Consider the following 18,549-nt stretch of genomic DNA (forward strand, 5'->3'; position numbering starts at 1 on the left):
TTATTCTTATCATTTTTATCTTTAGTAGTATCAGTATTAGTATTGAACTAACTTTTCTTGACTTTAGTTTCATTATTTGTAAAAAGAAGAGGTCAACCTCGATACCCTCCTGAATTCCCTTCCGAGCTCAAAAGCTATATGACAGATAGTCCAAGAATTAGAAATTAAATTTATAATAGGACCACTTAGAAAGACATTTAAAACATATCCTTTCATCAAGGCTGAAGGCAAAATTGATTTTTTTTTTGTTTAAGCAATTTTATTGGTCAATCTGTCTCCCAAAATTTATTGTGATACAAGATGCCCATCTCTCTGGAATGTTCTGCTTACTTCATTTTGCCTCCTAAACTTGGCTTTGCTATTTGAAAGAATCAAGGCCTCCCCAATGACAAGCATTGACCAGTAGGCTCTTCTCCTTCATAGATAAGTCAGTCAACAAGCATTTATTAAGCATCTATGATGTGCCTGGGAATGAGCTAAACATTGGGAGATACAAAGCAAGGCAAAAGACAGTCCCCTCCTTTTAAGATACTCAAAGCCCAATGGGGAATACAACATGCAAATGTCTATATACGTAAAAAAAGATATGATGGTACTGGCTTTAAGGCTAAATTGCTGGACCATTCTTGGCATTGTTAAAACAAAGGGTAATCTTTTAGCTATTCTGTAGACTCTTCTGCAGATTTTTCATTCAGAGAAAGATTTTCCCACATCCTTTCCAAGGCTCAGCTGAAATTTCTTCTCACCACAAGTCTATAAGCTAGGTGGAAGGAAACTTAATTCTAGCAGTCACTTCTTTAGATTATGGGTGCTGCAGTAGAAATTTAATGTTCTCTTGATTTGGAATTTATGGATGTAATGTTTGTGATTCACCAAGTTTACTTAGCGATTTACAGTCCTTAAAACACTTCCCTGACAACAACTCAGTGAGGTATGTGTTGCAACTGTCATTATACTGTTATTAAACTGTTATTAGGGATGGGAGAACTGAGGCTCAAAGAGAGGGCTTTCATAATCACAAAACTCCTAACTGGCTCAGCTACAACGTCAGTTCCCATCTTCTTGACTCCCACTCTAGAAGATAGCAATAACTCCGATTTAGATAGCATTTGATAGCTTACAACATTTTTCTCTCAACAAAGGTATGAGGTTAATGGTACAGGTTATTATAATCTCCTTTTGATAGATGAGAAAACTGAGATAAATAGATAGATTTTTCAAAAGAAACAACTAAAAATTGCTTGAGCTACGACGTGAACCTAGTTAGGTTCTAACTGCCTAAAATAATCAGAATACTTAGATATATTCAAAGTCATAGCTTATGCATTAGATTAACACAACTTTCTCCCCTTTTTTGGCAAAAATTCCAGATTCTTAAAGCAGTTTGTTCTGCAGAATTCATACCTTCTGTCTAACAACCTTCAGGCTAAGTTTGAGTGTTTTTGACAATAGGAATGTGACTATCCAAAAAATTATTGAATTTACTAGCCATCCCTTTGCCAAATGAGAGAAAGAGGGAAAGACAAGGACAGAGAGAAAGAGACAGAGAGAGAGAAAGAAATCTTTTTACTTAGCAAGCTTAACAGATGTGTCAAAAGATAATTCATTACATAATAATTGATTTAAATTCATGCAAGTGTTAGCTCCACCCGAATCCTTTCCTTTAGGTATAGTTCTCATGTTGACCTCTATTTTCCTCAAATACATTGTACAGAAACATTTGTTATCCTTGATAAGGAAGAAAATATGGCACTGTGCCCAGCAGATGTATTTTCTGAGTCATTAACCCAGATTTCTCTACCCTGAATTTTCTTGAAAAAAAAGTTTTCAGTTGATTGACAGCTGAGTTAGGCTCTTAGCCAAAATCTTCTGTATGAAGTCTTTTAATTTTAGTAACTACCAAATGGAAATTTGAGAATGTGAGGCTTCTTCATGCATTCAAGTAGAAACGAATCCCATCCAGGTGGACTGACTCTTGACTAAGAACTAAACCGTACTTGGAGTTCCAAGTGCCATCTTTGCCGAAGCAGGACTGGGCCTTCGCTCAGAAGTTCCTGACCTGAAACAACTGGTTACAATATCTACCCACATCATTCAGGGTCTGAAAACCACAGAGTCTGCATCAAGAAGCAGCTGCCAGAGCCCTGCCTGCTTCATGAAGAGTAGTAATAGTTGAGTAAAGTTACAGCCAATGGCATATTTCTGTCCTTGCTCAAAGGGCCTTTTTTGGTCCAATGTCTGTTTGTGATATTTCACACCATGTGTTCATCCCAGAGCCTACTCATTGACATCTGACTTAGATTACTTTCCTTGAGAGGACAGTTTTACCACAGGAATGAGGAAAATGGTAGAAATAAAAATACAAGTGGTTGCCAGTGAGTGTAACAACCTTTACCAGGTTGTTTTAAAATATTTTTGTTTTTCTATGGGACAGGATGGGATTAGAAGATGAATGAACAGTGTGGTCAGGTATTTGTTTCTCCTTTGCAAATGACATTTTGTATACCAAGGAAACAGTTGTAGAGAAAACTGGGAAAAAATGAAAGAATAGCCTGATCTTAATTTTGCTGGTTTTTGATTATCATTTTATCATCTTTTGATAAGAACTGTTCTTTGACTTTCAGCAAAAAAGTGATCTTGGACATGAGAGAAGATTGTGGTGAAATGTGATCATTGTCTTTTCAAGGGATGCTGTCTTGTTTTTGCACTGCTATGTACCCTAACCTCTGGACAATTATATTTGATTTGATGGTCACATCGAGACATGAGGGGCTAGTGAATGAAGTATTACACTTAATTTGGAACACCTAGACAGAAATTCTTTCTCTAACACTTAACATCTCTATGACAATGAGCAAGTCACTGAAACTCCATGTTCTGTCCATTGGCAAGATGGGAATTTTCTAATACCTACCTCACTGGGTTGCTCTAAGCCTCAACAGAGGTAATGGATATAAAGGTCTTTGCAGACATTAAAGTGTAATATAGACACCAATCAATCATTCAAGCAAACAAGCATTCAACAAACAATTATTAAATACCTACAATATTCCATATGCTGTGTGAGGCACTGATAAGCCAGTTATAAAGAATGAAAGAATCCGTACTTTCATTATTGTGAATATTGATTTTGGCTATGTGATTTGGAGGTTTTTTTTTTTTTTCAGGTACAGAATCTCTATACCTTAAAAAAGTCATCACAAGATCCTTGTGTCTTACAGGCTGTATAGTTTCGGTGCCTCTGCTAAACTCATGTTTCTTTGTAGTTTCTTCATGTGAACCAGTCACCCAGCTGACAAAAATCATATTTGTTTGCAGGAATACCAGGAAGTGATTATGTCAATGCCAACTACATAGATGGCTATAGGAAACAAAATGCCTATATAGCAACCCAAGGATCACTCCCAGAAACATTTGGAGATTTCTGGAGGATGATGTGGGAGCAAAGAGGGGCAACCGTTGTCATGATGACAAAATTGGAGGAACGATCTAGGGTAAGGAAAAAAAACAAGTTTGGCTCTCTAACTGTGTTATACTTTATTCAACTCATTATCTGACCTTTCCCTGAGATTTAATTTTCAGACAACCATCAATTGTGAAATGAAACCAGCAACTCTTGATAGAGGCAAACATTCATTAAAATTCTGCTGGGTTTGCCAATGAGGGAGTGCTCTCATGTCACCCTGGTGTGCGATTTCCAGAAGTACCATCCAAGGAGATAGACAATATTGTTAGAGAAAATAAAGATCAACTTGAACCTCTGTCCAAAATTTACATTGAACAAAAACTGACAAGCTTTTAAGAGAATGCAATGTAAAAATATATTTTAAATAATAAATTAAAGATGAATTTTCACCTTTTTCTATCTGTCTTGCCATGAAACAAGGAAGACTAAAACACTGTGGAAGAGATTCTTCCTTTGAATTAATCGATGCCTGGGAGTGAGTCAGGGCAACCAGAACAATGAAAGATCTCCTGAATACTTAGGTTTGGATCATAGTCTGCTTCAGTTTTATCTGATTTGAGTTCACTGATTTAGTTGCCTGCTGAGCATAATATCAAAGAATAAATAATGCAGTTTAATATCAAAGAATTAATATCAGATAATATTATATTACCATATAGTCACCATTGCTGCAGGTAGTCTGAAGGTTAACCTAGAATCTCATAATGACGAAGATGTGACCCTAGGCACTTGTAAACTCTTCCAACAGAATGCATACTAGTAATGGTCCAATATGACATGTGTTTCCTTCATACAGTTTCAGTAGCTAAATAAGCAGACTTTCATCACCAGAAGATTAACTGCCTGGTGATGTAGCTTTTTTTTTCTTTTATACTGTAATATAAATCAGAGAGATTATTGACCAAAGCAGTATGATGTAGTGTTTGGAATTATGACTTGGAGTCAAAAAGATCTGATTTAAACTCCCACTTTAGATAGTCTCAGTGGCTTCTTTGGGGCTTGATTTCCCTTTCTATAAAATGGAGACACTATCGCTTGCCTTGAAGGGTTATTCTGAAGAACAGATGAAAAAACACCTACAGAATATTTTACAAACCTTAAATCACAGTGTCAATGTGAGTTGTCATCATCAGATATATAGAGATCTCTGGATGGATATCAGCAGAGGGAATCACACACACACACACACACACACACACACACACACACACACACACACACACACGCACACACATACACACACACTCAAGAAAATTCCAGATCTTTGATGTTTCAAATCTTTGCAGATTCAAAGCCTAAAAAAAAAAAACAGAGTAAAAGGAGAACCATTATTCTCATTTAAATTTGCAAACTGGGAAGTCTTACATTTATCTACTGAAAATAGAGATTTAGCCGTAATAATTAGACCGAGAAGCCTTTTACAGCATATCTATGGAAAATTAAGTTAGAGAAGAGGCAAGAGTTACACAAGGGATTCATAAGGAGAAATTTAGATATCTGAAAATAGTAACAAGCTGCAGCTACTGTACTGAGGCTAGGAATTCAGAAAGTGTGAAGTTCAGTAGGTTCAACAAAATCTTTTGAAAATGAGTCAAGCCTTGTCAAAGATACTCAGAAGGAATGATGATGTTTTAAGCGAGCTAATTTTAAAACTTCTAAGATTCTGAAAGTAATCCCACTGAGCACATCATATTCTCTGTACAAACTTCCTTAAAGAATTCATGAGCCACCTCCATTTGCTTATTTACACATTCACTCTTCATGAGGGGATTTCATTTTAAGAAAACTATGAATGTTTCCTTGAAGTTGTGATGATACATCAAAGTATTAATTTAACAGGACTTAGACTGTGCCCATTTTAGAATAGATTTTGCTCTTTTTTTTCTATGGTATGAACTAAAAGTATAAGAACATAAAAGTAACTCAGAGAGTGCTGAAAATGCAGCCCACACCCTGTTCTGCCTGGGGATGCGTTTTGGTAATAAGCAGTCTACTGCAGAAGACATTTTCCCAGAAATGCTCATTTTATCTTGACATTACAGACCTTCATTAGTCCCTACACATAAACTTGTTTTGAAATAACCAAATGAAATTCTGTCCCTTTCCTCACTAATTATATCTAATAATAAAATTAGTTCTTACTGGTTCCAGCAGCTTTGACAACATCGGATGATAATGAGCTGTCCTCCACACAAGGTATTGTGACTTAAGAACTTCTGGTTTATCTTAACAGTGCAGGACTACCTTTGCTCAGAGACAGAGAAGCTTATTTAGAAGTAACCGAATAGACTTGTGACTGATTGCATATTGCCCTTCGAAGCTTAAACCTCCCCACTATTATGTGGTCTACGGTGGCCAATTAGAAGAAGAGTCTAGTTCCACCTTATATTCAGTAGTGGTTATAGTAATTTCCATAGTTCCCAAACATGATTTACAGAGGAATAGCTAGTGGTGAGTCTAAGTCCTAAGTCTCCAAACATTCAGTAGCTGGTATGGCAGTTTCTCCCTTGACAGAATCACAGAACTTCAGAGTAGGAAGGATTCTCATTTGTCATCGAGTCCAACCCACAGAAGAACCAGAACCCCCTCACCAACATACCCAACAAGAAATCTACCAGCCTCTTGTTGCAGACTTCTAATGATGGTGAACAGATCCCTTCCCAGAGTTCCATTTTTGAGACAATTCAATGGTTAAGAATATTCTTTTCCTGACATCAAATCTAAATGTCCCCAATTTCTACTCATTAGTGCTAATTCTGCCTAGTTGGAAACAAGGCAAGTTTAATCCATTTTCCATCTGACAGCCCTTCAACTCTTAGAGTCAGTTTCATATCTCCCTCTTTATTGTTTCTTCTCTAGGCAAAACATTTCCAATATCATCGACCGATCTTTGTGTGGTATGGTCTGTCTTAAGGCCTTTCACCAGCCTGGTTATTCTTCTCTAGACATTTTCTGGCATATGAATGCCCTTCTAAAACTGCACCTGCCTTAAAAAATGTGTATTTTAATAATTAATGAACAACAGATACAGACTGGGGTTTGTTAGAGCCAGCTCTAGTCAGTTGTTAAATGTGTAATGTGAACATTTACTTTAGAAGTTATCTAATACCACAAATCAGGACTTAATTGTTTTATTACTGTCTAAACTTACAAAAGTGATGGAGAGAATGGTAATAGTACAGGTTAAGCCTAAAAGTGTTTGGGCGATTTTTGGAGAAGCAGTTATTAAACATGTAATAGCATATCCATAGATTCAGATGGTTCTTCTATACCAAGGATAGCGGTCACAGGAGGTTGAATCCATTCCAAACCCTTGGAGGGCAATTCACCTAAAGAGTCATGCCTTCTTTTATGGGCTAGGGTTTGAACCTGTGATTTCACTAATATTGGGAACTCAAGGGTAAGGACAGCCCCTCTGCTAACACATTTTGGCACTTTCTCTGCAATTAAACTCTGAAAGTTTAAGTGGGCTGCTCAGGATCACACAGGCAGAATATACCAGAGATGTGACTTATACAGAGGTAATCCTGGAGGTCAGCTCTTGATCCACTAAGGAATGGTGCCTCTCCTTATGCTGCCTTGTTATAAGCAGTGTCCAGATAGTCTCCCAGTAAGAGGGAGGAGTAGGGGGTAGAAGACTCAATCCTGCTGTCCTGAGTTGGTCTCATGGAAATAATGTATAATGTAGCTGATGAAATGATTGCTGTTGAGCCCCACTTTATGCACATAGATCTGTGGAGAGCTTGGAGATTTAAGGCACTTGCAAACTAAAGGACCTGTGTTTGAATTCCAACTCTTCTACTTGCTGTCTGTGTGAACTTAGAAAAAACACCTTGCCTAGTGGAGCTTCTTTTCCTTTTTCTGTAAAATTAGTAGTTTGAACTAGAGTTTTGATTCTTAGCAGGACTTTTCCAGCTCAAAAACCTATGAATCAGTTTATTCCCCTGATACCCTATCCTTCCCCTATTCAAACACCCTGCTCCCCCCGCAAAATAACCCCAGCAAAAACAAACGAACAAACCCAAACAACCTTTTGGAACACACTGGCTTGATAATACTTCCTGGTAAAGATAATCCAAAAAGTCTAAAACATCATTCTCCACTACCCACTGGTGTCAGAATTTCCACGTTCTTTGTTGTGTTTACTTGTTTTAGACCTGTGCTTTCTTGGGTGCAGCGAACATCACGAAGAGGAAAATCCCTCTACCCTGGCCAGTCTAAGGCTGTGCTGCAATTTAAAGACTTTGTGTAGTCTTGGCTATGTAGTTAAGTAACTTGCCCTGGGGTCATCTAGCCAGCTTGTCTCAAAGGTTAAATTTAATTTAGTTCTTAATTCTGTACAGTTTCTCCATCCACTACCTCAGGTGGTGTCTCTAAGTCTGGTTAAAATGCAAAGTACCCCCTTTAAGGGATCAGCTATTTTACTCCATTGTTTGAAAGAAATAAGAATATCTGACTTTTATAGAGAACTGAAAGGTAGGCAAATTCCTTTAGCTAGATTCTTGTCTCTTTGGATCCTCCCTGTACTCTCCCTGGGGCAATTAGGTGTCTAGTAGATGGAGCTCTGGGCCTGAGTTCAAATTCAACTTTAGACACTCACTTGTTGTTTGACCGCAGGCAAGTCATTTAACTCTGTTTGCCTCAGTTTCCTTATTTGCAAAATAAGCTGGACAAGGAAATGGCAAACTACTCCAGTTCTTTGTCAGGAAAACCCCAAATGGGGTCAAGAAGAATTGGACATGCCTGAACAGCAACATTTTACACCTGAGAAGGTTGGAGTGGTTAAGTGACTTCTCCTTTGTCACCCCACTGAATCTCGAACTTGGTCTGCCCAGCTCCCTAGTTGAGAGTTCTCTCCAGGATACCGCCTTCCCTCCCGATATCTAGGAGCTAGTTTAGGTTAAGAAAGGGGTAGAAAATGGAGTATGAAGTTTGGAGAGAAAGGGAGAAGTATGGAAAGGGGGTAATGCTGAGGAGGAAATGAAAGAGAATAGAATGAGAAGCCTGAGGGCTTCATAGTGTTGTCTCGTTGTTCATTTATTTTTTAGTGCTGTCCAGCTCTTTGACCTGATTTGGGGTTTTCTTGGCAAAGATACAGGAGTGGTTTGACATTTCCTTCTCCAGCTCATTTTACAGATGAGGAAACTGAGGCCAACAGGGTTAAGTGACTTGCCCAGGGTCACACAGCTAGTAAGTGTCTGAGGGCTTATTTGAACTTAAGAAGATGAATCTTCCTTACTGCAGGCCTAGCACTCTATGCACTGTGTTAGGTAGCTGCCCCAGTGTTGCCTAAGGCTCTAATTTGGACTGTGAAGTAAAATGAATTCTGTACCCTGTGATTGTAGCCCCTGCCTCACAAAGTCACTGAACAGTCCCTGATTTAGAGCCCCATTCCATCATAAGTCAGGGAAAGCCAGTAGCTGAGATCATGTGATGCTCCTGCTCTCCCTATCTCCTTCAGACAGCGATGCTAGGAGGGAAGCACTCGTTCAGACAGCTTGGCCATCAACCCCCAGTCTGCCTAAAGCCAGGGATGGAAAAATCTTGCTGTCTTTCAACACTGCCATTACAAGAAGCAGTGCAAGACACAAATACAGTATAGGCATGAAATATCTTCAGTGATAATTGCCTATTTGAAGATGCTATGTTCTTGACTGCAGGCAGCTTTTCTGCCTAATTTTGCACATGTCCCATATTAGTATTTATTTTATGAGGTTTGAAATCCCCTGCCTGAGACCTGGTCTCTACCATTTTCATGTTTTCAATTTTGCATCTGCCTGACTTCCTCCATTCGCTGCTTTCGTATTCAGTCCCAAAGCTTAGCACTGGTCCTTTTAACCTTTGCTGCCCACTGAGCTTTCGGGGCTTCAGCTGACAAAAAGAGAGAGTGACTTCATTATCGCGAGTCCCCTGTTTCCCTAAACCTTCTTCGCAAATTTACAAGGTTAGCATTTGAGCTGATCAGATGAAGTTGTCACATTGAATTAGTTATCCCTTTATTGGTTGGCAAGAATGGATGACCTAGATTTATGTCTGCAATGTACCCCAGAGGTGATCTCAGATAAACCTCTCATTTTACAGATGAGGAAACTGAGACCCAGAGCCCAGCGAATGGCAGGGGCAGGATTTGAACATAGGCCCTGTCACTCCAAATTCAACACCCTTTCCACTTATTGTTTTCAACGTTATTGTCTCATTCTCCACCTAACCTAATCCCAGATTTAACGGAAAAGCAATATCAACAAGCCTATTAGTAGAAAAGTCTAAATTCACTTTTGCGTATGAATTTCAGTATCCAATATCCCAAATTTTAGCTAAAAACAGATGATTATGAAAACACATCCCAGTTGCTGACTGAGCTAGCAGTGCTGTGGCAGTATCCAAAGCTGAGCTACATTGAGAACATGAAGCAATTTCAAGCCATCCTATTAACTTTGTGATGTGAGGTTATTTGCTGATGGGTTATTTTTTCTTCCTCATAATTTCCATTCTCATTGCCAGATTCCCCTACTTCTAGGCTAATTCATTGACTCTTGTGCCCTAGAATGTGGTCCCTAATTCCCTAATTGTTTCCATGTTACGTGGCATGCCAATCAGCATATAAATTGGTCTGGGCAGGCACACAGAGAAGTAAAAGTCAATTTGGAAAAAATGAAAACCCCACAGAAGGGTAAAGTGTGGATGTATCCCCAACTGCTTTTTCTGCCCAGAGAGTGTTATTTGTGGTTGGATGTCATTGTTGGCAGCTGACTATTAAGATTTCAAGCACTATTTGAACCAGATTCGGTTCTAACAAGAAGCTTGAAGTATGATCTTGTCTGGTGATTCCTGGTCTAGTTAGAGGTCTAATAAACAATGACTTTCTGTAGGGTCTTTGTCTTTCTCCTTTCTCATCATGTACATTTTGGTCATTTATTTCACTGCTAGATAAACCCTCATTCTTAATCTGGGAAGAGTAAAAAGAGATGGTAAAACCTATTCATTTTTTTTTAATGGAAAAGAACATTGAAATGGCTTAAATGAGGTTTGGGAGAAGAACTATGTATTTCCATTATCAGTCCCTCATGGAAGAGAATGGGTTTTTGCACCACTTTAAAAGTTTCTTTATTGTGGGTGACATCACAAAGTCACTCTTTAGTAGTATCACTCTGTGGCCACAGGAAGCGCTGCTGTGTATGCCAGTGGGTTTGAAGTTTTGAGATACATTAAAAATGGGAACTGATGAAGTACATGGTCTATGGTTGGGTGTCCTTGTTAGCAGAGAGAGCACAAGACTACAAATTGTAAATTCCAAACTTTTGTTCCAGAGCTTTCCTTGTGTACTCCCAGTTCTAAAACCAAGTGAACAATAATGACTATTTTTTGTAGTTATTAAGATAATTATCCAACTGTAGAAGTGCTCTATTTTCTGACCCATAGTCCTTTAAATCTTATCTATCTGATTCCATTCTGGCTCATAGAGTGACCTGAGTAGGTAGTCTAGGTTCAAGTAATAGATTTGTCACTTATAGTATGATCGTGGACAAATCACTTCATTTTATAAGCTGCCTCAGTGGTACAGTCAGTAAAGAGCTGCCCCTAGATTTAGGAACACCTGAGCTCACATCTAGCCTCAGATACTTACTTGCTATGTGACTTTTAGCCAATGATTTAACCTTTAGCTACCTGTTTCCGCAACTGTAAAATGAGTATAAAAAATAATGGCACCTACCTCTTGTTGTAAAGCTCAAATGAGATAACATTTATAAAGCACTTAGTAGGGTTTTTAGCACATAGTAGATGCTTAATAAATGTGTGTTTTCTTTCTTCTCTCTGGGGCTGAGTTTCTTCCTCTATAAAACAGATAGACAAACTGGTGACCTTTAAGGTCCTTTCCAGCTTGGAGATGATCATTCTGTTTCTGTCCTGAATAGAATGTTGAGATGTTTCTGATTATTAGGTCTACACAAATTAAAAATCAAGAGGTTCCCCTTCAAAACCATTAATAAGATCATTGTAGTTATCACTGCTTGGAAAGGGATATATAACTTTAGCCCAAGCAACTCATTTCTTGCTCTCTCAAGTTAGTATGGCTTCGATAAGTTTAATGGGGAGCAAATGCTTTCCAAATGTCAGAGCCATGTACTTTTGCAAATAGAAATGGAAGCACCTAAGGCCTTGAGCATTTAATTTCTCCAATTGCTGCCTAAAGTTATGTCTATCTGGGTCCACAGAAGCTGCTCTCTCCTTAAGCGAATTGGAAGAACCACAGAAGCACAAACATTGCCTTTGGTCTCCAGATGATGTATGACTTTGTTTTTGAAAAGTGGTGGATGCTTAATGTAAATAGGACGCTGGCAACACGAAGAATGATGCTGGCAGCCTAAAGGATGTTTTGCTCCTTATCTAGCCAGTTACACACTCTTAGTTTTCTCTTCTCGACAGACACAGTGTCAGATAAAAAGAAAAGAATGCCACCAATTTCTTGGTGATTGTTACTGTCTTTCCTTCTTAGGCCACCCTCACTCGCTACGTGAAGAGAATGTGTGCACACACGTGTACAACACACACACGCACACACACGCTGAATTTAGAATGCCAATCTCCTATCTCAGAGGGTCTCATCAAAGTATATAGATTAACCCTCTATTTTGCTAGATCTGGAAAGGGCCCTATATATCATGCCATCTAAACTCTCTTTCAACAGTCAAACGGAAACCCAGAACCCACGCAGCAGAACTGGAATTTAAAACTAGGGTGATCTGCCTCTAAATCATTTGTGAAGGTCCTGGGTATCAAACACGTGATCCTCAATACTCCTTAGTGCACCTGAACGAGATTGCAATGCTATTGGGAAATATATAACACAATAAATAAAAATACAATTAAACATAGATAAAATTATATTTTAAAAGCTAAGTCAACATGCAGCCTGCAGGGATCCTTATATATGGATCAATGATTCCGTTCCCATTTGATCTTGAAATCACTCATCTAGGCGGTTTGATTTTCCTTTTCTATTGGCCTAACTTTGACTCATTTCATTGTTAACTTGTTCCCCTTGCAAATAATTAACAGTGAAACTAAAACAAAGAGCTATTTTTTTGTGAGTATCTATACTTAAATGTGAAGGAAGGAAGAGAATTGCAGGTATACTATTGTTTCAAATTCTTTTTGGATCACAGGACCATAAACTGAGAGCAGGTAGTGACTTTGAACACATTTAGTCCAGTTTTCTCTTTTTATAAATAAGGAAACCAAATTCCAGAGAGATGAGCAATGTGCCCAAGGATACAGGTGGCAGTAAGAGTCAGCATCAAGATTTGAACCTCAGTGCCCTGACTCCAAATCGAATTTGCTATTCCATATGCCATATTGCATTGGAGGCTTTCTTTGCTGCATTACTGTTATTGTTTCTATGAATCCTGTCAACAGACTCACATTATGCTTGGCTTTTCATCTCCTTAATGTGCTTTTCATGAAATGTCATGTATGACAGCTCTTGAAGTTGGTGTCTTACACCCTAATATTTTAAACTCCATGAGGGCAAGGGACATGTTTTATTTTAAGTATGTATCTCCCATAGGGTCTGGGACCGTACTCTACACATAGTGTACTTGGTTAGGGCTTATTTAATTGAATTGTTCAATGGCTGCTAATATTCTATTCCCCCAATATTGACTTTGTACATATTTGCACGATGCAATTAGAATTCTCATCAGCCTTTGTCTTTGTGGTTCTTTCCGTCTCCCCTCTTACTTCAGGTTGCTAGATGTTAATATGTCATCTCTTTCAATCCAAAAATTCCAGATGCTCTATTATTACCATTATCACTTAGAGCAGCCAAGTGGCACAGTGGATAGAGCACTGGATCTGCAGTCAGGAAGTCCTGTGTTCAAATGTAACCTCAGACATTTACTATGTCTGTGACTCTTTGTCTCAGTTTCCTCATCTGTAAAATGGGAATAATAATAGCACCTATTTCTTGGGATTGTTGTAAAGATCAAATGAGATAATAATTGTAAAGGACTCAGCCCAGTGTTTGGCATGTAGTAAATGCTATATAACTGTTGTTATTACTATTTATTATTATTATATACCCATTCCGAAACTTGTTTTGGCTAAAGCCTTCTGCAGCCTTCTCATAGTGTATCTGCATCAATACCAAAGAATTTAAAAGCTTTCTACATCTCTGTTGGTCTCCCCCACTTTCAGTTTAGATGAATAAGATATGAAAAGTATGAAAAGGTATGGAAAAAATGGAATAAGGCAAGGGGACCAAAAATGAGAAAACCTGAGTTCTATCAGTTACAGTTGGATAATTACTTAACCTCTCTCTACATAATTTCCTTGTCTGCAAACTAAGTGGGCTAGACTTACTGATCTCTTAAGTTCTCGGGATTGGGGAATTCTCTTGACCTCTTAGGAGAGGCATACCCATCAGCAGGTTTCTGATGACTTTGGTCAAAGAAAGAAAGCCAGACTAAAAGCCTGCTAAGGAATCTGCTCTTGTAAGATACAGATTTGGCTCTTATAACCGTTCAGGCCCACCTAGAGTCCATAGCCAGTCAGCAGCATTCACTGACAAAGTGGGAGAGAAAAATAAGGTTTTCCCAGGAGAAGAGAGGGAGAGGAAGAAGATCAGTTAGGGCAAATTTATTATCGAAATAGGAAAAATGCCCTCTTCAAGCACTGGAAACAAGGGTTGGAGATCAAATACTTTTACAACTGTGAAAGTCCTTTTAGACAAAACTGCATGTTCTCTTATCCAAGGGCACCAAGTAGTTGTTCTAGCAGTGGATGAGATCATCTGCTTTACCATGTCCTTGCATGGTTTGCTAATATTCTATTTCTCCTTCAGTAGGGATCAAGGACTTCCAATATTAGGCCACTAGATGGTTGGGGGATTAGCCCATCAATATATTGTGACCCCATTTGGGGTTTTCCAGGCAAAGAAATGATTTGCCATTTCCTGCTCCAGCTTATTTTACAGATGAGTAAACTGAGACAAAAAGAGGTTAAATGATTTGCTCAGGGTCACAGAGTTAGGAAGATGAATTTTCCAGACTCCAGGTCTAGCATTCGATCCACTTTGCTGATCCATGACCACATTTCTACTTAAGACCCTCAGCACCTTTATTTTCTTAGTATTTTAACTGATTTCCTTTCTCAAGCCTTACCTCTCTCCAAACCAGGGATATTTCTAAATCGGAGACTCATCATTCCATTCCCTTGGTCTAAGAAGTTTCATTGACTCAAGGATAAAATGCAGATTCTGGCATTTAAAGCCAGTAGAACCTTGGTAATTGATTAGAGAAAGAGGGATAAAGGGCAGGTAAGATTCAAAGGTAACACTAAGATTTCAGACCAGAGAGACAAGGTTGTGACACTGCAAGCAGAAATGGTGAGGCAATCAGGAAGAACAGTTCTAAAGAAAAAATCAATTCTGTTTTGGACATTTTGAATTGGAGATGATAATGGGAGGGCCAGGTGGTAGATGTCCTGTAAGCAGTCGGAAGCATAGGATTATTCAAAATGAAAGTGGGAGTTTCATAGAGCTTTGGAAGTCATTTTCCTAAGATTAATAGTTGAAATCTTAGTAGAGAATTAAATAATTTAACAGATAATTATTAAACAACTCTTGTTTGCTTAGCACACAATCCTAGTCCTTGGTGTTAGGGTTATATAGTTTAGATAAAATACTAGAGAAGGATTGTAAAGGGATTCTGTAGAGGAGAAAAGAAGAGATTTGAAGAGCTTTTCATTAAGGATCCACTATATAGCTGACACTGTGCTAAGCACTTTACAAACATTATCTCATCTGATCCTTACAATAATCCTGAAAGGTGGGTGCTATTATTATTATTATTAATTTTTTACAGTTGAGGAAACTGAGGCAGACAATAGTTAAACTACTTGCACTAAGTCACAGAACTGATAAATGTCTGAGGCTGGATTTTGACTCAGGTGTTCCTGACCCCAGGCCTGGTGCTATACCCACTGCACATTCTTCACAGAAGAATGCTATTCAATAAAATGGACAGCTGCATCATCTTTTGTAACTATGGAAGCAATCACTTGCTTGAGGACAGAAAGACAGTCTTAGGATAGCTTCTGGGAATGAGTAAGGAAATCACAAGGACAGAATGGAAGGTTTGTAAGTGCCAGTGAAGACCACTGTATAGTTATGCTCCATGAATTATGAAAGTTCATAGTTTGTATTCTCCTTTAGAATTGGGGATGCTTCATTTTGGTCTTTGTCTCCTAAGAACCTTGCACCGTATTTGATATATTTTGTAAAGAGTAGAACTAGGGTTGGGGAATCTATACCCATGATTTTGCTGGCATAGGGAACTCCCTGTCAGAAAAGTCCACTGACTAATAGAGATGTGTACTTGTTCTACAACTTAAAGTCTTAAAGCATTTCCTGGGACAGTAAGAGGTTAAATCACATAGCCAGTAGGTATCAAGTAGGACTTGAAATCAGGTCCCCACGACTCCAAGTCATCACTATGGCACGCTGACTTTCACTTGGCATAAAGAGGGAACTTTTTGAGTGAATGAACAAATTGCATGCTTTCCCAAGGATTCAAAGCTAGGAAGTGTGTGTGTGTGTGTGTGTGTGTGTGTGTGTGTGTGTGTGTGTGTGTGTGTGTGTGTGTGTGTATTGGGGGGTTGGGGGGGGAGGGAGCAGAAGACACCCCTGCGTTTTCCCACTACACTAAGATTCCATGATAAAGTGACCCCTATGTGAAAGGGAGCTGACTAAGTTGGAGCTAAGGTAACAGCTTCATCTCATTTAGATTTTACAGGGGAACTGTCTCCACATGCTTTTGAGCACCAGAGCGCATTTAGGAGCATAGCTTCCTCTCCCTTTCTAATACTCTCCAAAGTTCCTTGTTTAGCTACATTGTAGAAAGAAGAGTATCTTCTTCTATGGCATCTTCCACATCACATTTGACACAATGTGTTCTCCTGAAGCTATTTAAAGAGTTCCATCTTTGCTTTGGTTTAGGGAAGGCTGTAAAAGTTCCGGTGGATGATGTAGTAATATAACTGCTCACTGAAGTTCTCCTTGGTGCTAAGAGGGAAGTCTTTGTATTATTGAAAATAACTATGGATCCGTGGAGTGACAGAGCGCAAATAGTTCTTTATGAGGCTAAACCATTCCAATAATTGTTTCTGGTAATAGTTGCTTTTAGGAGGCTGTGGATAGGGTTTATAATTAGTCATGTATAAGAGCACTGCCACACATCCATCCAGTTGATTTAGCACTCTATGTGTATCAGCTGCCATGGCTGAATTGACTGGGTAGTGGTCCACCTGGGTCATTAAGATGGCAAAATGATGACCATTCTGCTACACAGTCATTTTGCCTGAGGACATAGTCTTAAAGATGTCATTAATGACTCTAGTCTACCTGAGTTTCCCAAAATCACACAAGCTTAGAGTTGGAAGAGAGCTCAGTCCTCCTTGTATCTAAACATGAACCGTCTCATAGCATCGTTGACATGGGCTTGTCAGGTCTTTAATTGAAGACCGCTTGTGAAAAACTTAGTACCTCTTAAGACATCTCACTCACCCACTTTGGAGTAGCTCTAATTGTTAGCAAGTTTTTTCTTACATCTGCTCTTTCCACACATTGTTTCCAGTTCTGCTTCTGGAGCCAAGAAAAATAATTCTAATCCTCCTTCCAGTTGCCAGTCTTTCCAAAATTTTAAGAAAAACATCATTTCCCCTGTCTCTCTCCTCAAGGCTTAAAATCCTTAGGTTGTTCAGTTGCTCTTAACACAATGTGAATAGCAAGTCCCCTCATCATACTGATCCTATGGATAAGCTCTAGTTTGTTGATGACTTTCTTAAAGTATGCTAACAAGGACTGAACACAAAATTACAGATGTGATGTGAGGAGGGCATGTTACAGGTGACTGTCATGTGTGGTATGCTCACAAATGTTTAGCAATCAGCTCCGTAAGGGAGGTGGGGAAAGTATGCACACTGGTATAAAGTGCATCATTCACATTTTTCCATTGCTTTCTTAATTCTAAACAGTTATCATGATAAAGCCCTGATTTATCTTGTTTGCCATTTTCAAAGGTATTAAAACCTCACGTTGAAAATTTAGCAATTAGAGCTGCTTCAACTGTCTCTAACAAGCCCCTATCACAGTTCACACTCTGGACAATGTGACTTCCTAATGCAACCTAAGATCTCATTGTGTGTTTGCAAAAAGACATATCAAAAACAAATAGAAAATGACTGAAATCAATGTGTATATGCAACTCCCACTTTCCAATTCATATGTTCTCAACTGGAAGCTGCCTTGCTGTTGCGATGTCATTTTAATGAACAGCCACCCATGAGCATTAGACTTAACAAATTGTAACTCTCCCAGGAAATACTTCATGAGAGCATCTCCAAGAAAGAGTGAGTAAAAATAAAAACTAAAAGAGGAAAAGAAAATTGCATACCCATTTGCATTAGCTAATTAGAAAAAATCATTTTGCCTATTCTCCTGTGCTTTTTTTTCTCACTACACTTCAGACTTCCTCTTTAATGTTCAAATTGAAAATGATTTGTTTAGTGTATAGTTAGAAAGGAAAGACTCAAAGGAATATTGTCAATTGATTTAAGTCCCCCAATTTAGCTCTATGGAGGCAGGTGAGTCCTGTGTCAGATCCTCAGAGATTGCTTTCAGGGAAAAAAAGCACTGAGCCCTTGGCATGCTGAAGAAAGCTACTCTGTTCCAATAAGCTTAGATTGAAACTTTTAATCTCTCAAGTGAGACCCCAACTCTGCACATTCATAGGTGCCTGAATATGTTTTCTGGGAAAACCCTTTGAAACATTTCCTGAGAGGAAAAGATACTCTTGTTTGGGGGTGCTGCTCCAGTCTCATGTACTAGTTTGAGAATACGTAGAAGTGCCAATTCTATACATTTGCTTTAGGTTTTGGAGGTAGAAAATTTTATAGGCTTTTTTTTTAATATTCAGGCTGCTAAAGGGAGTTAGGTTTTCCTTTTTTAAAAAAAGTACTTATACCTCTCCATGTACACATACTTCCTAGGGTTTATTTCCTTTAAAGTCACATTCTAAAGAGGCAGT

At 38.6% G+C, this 18,549-nt stretch overlaps 1 protein-coding gene across 8 annotated transcripts in view; it reads left to right on the forward strand.

The window, feature by feature from the left end:
- PTPRD (protein tyrosine phosphatase receptor type D) overlaps positions 1–18,549 on the forward strand; it is a 934,659-nt gene that overhangs the window by 857,841 nt on the left and 58,269 nt on the right. For all 8 annotated transcript variants that reach the window (XM_072596637.1, XM_072596633.1, XM_072596674.1 and 5 more), the window contains one exon: positions 3,319–3,494. In XM_072596637.1, coding sequence (XP_072452738.1) covers positions 3,319–3,494 — 176 coding nt within the window. The remainder of the gene's footprint in view (positions 1–3,318; positions 3,495–18,549) is intronic.

Source organism: Notamacropus eugenii, chromosome 1, assembly GCF_028372415.1.
Source record: "Notamacropus eugenii isolate mMacEug1 chromosome 1, mMacEug1.pri_v2, whole genome shotgun sequence".
Classification (NCBI taxonomy): Eukaryota; Metazoa; Chordata; class Mammalia; order Diprotodontia; family Macropodidae; genus Notamacropus; species Notamacropus eugenii.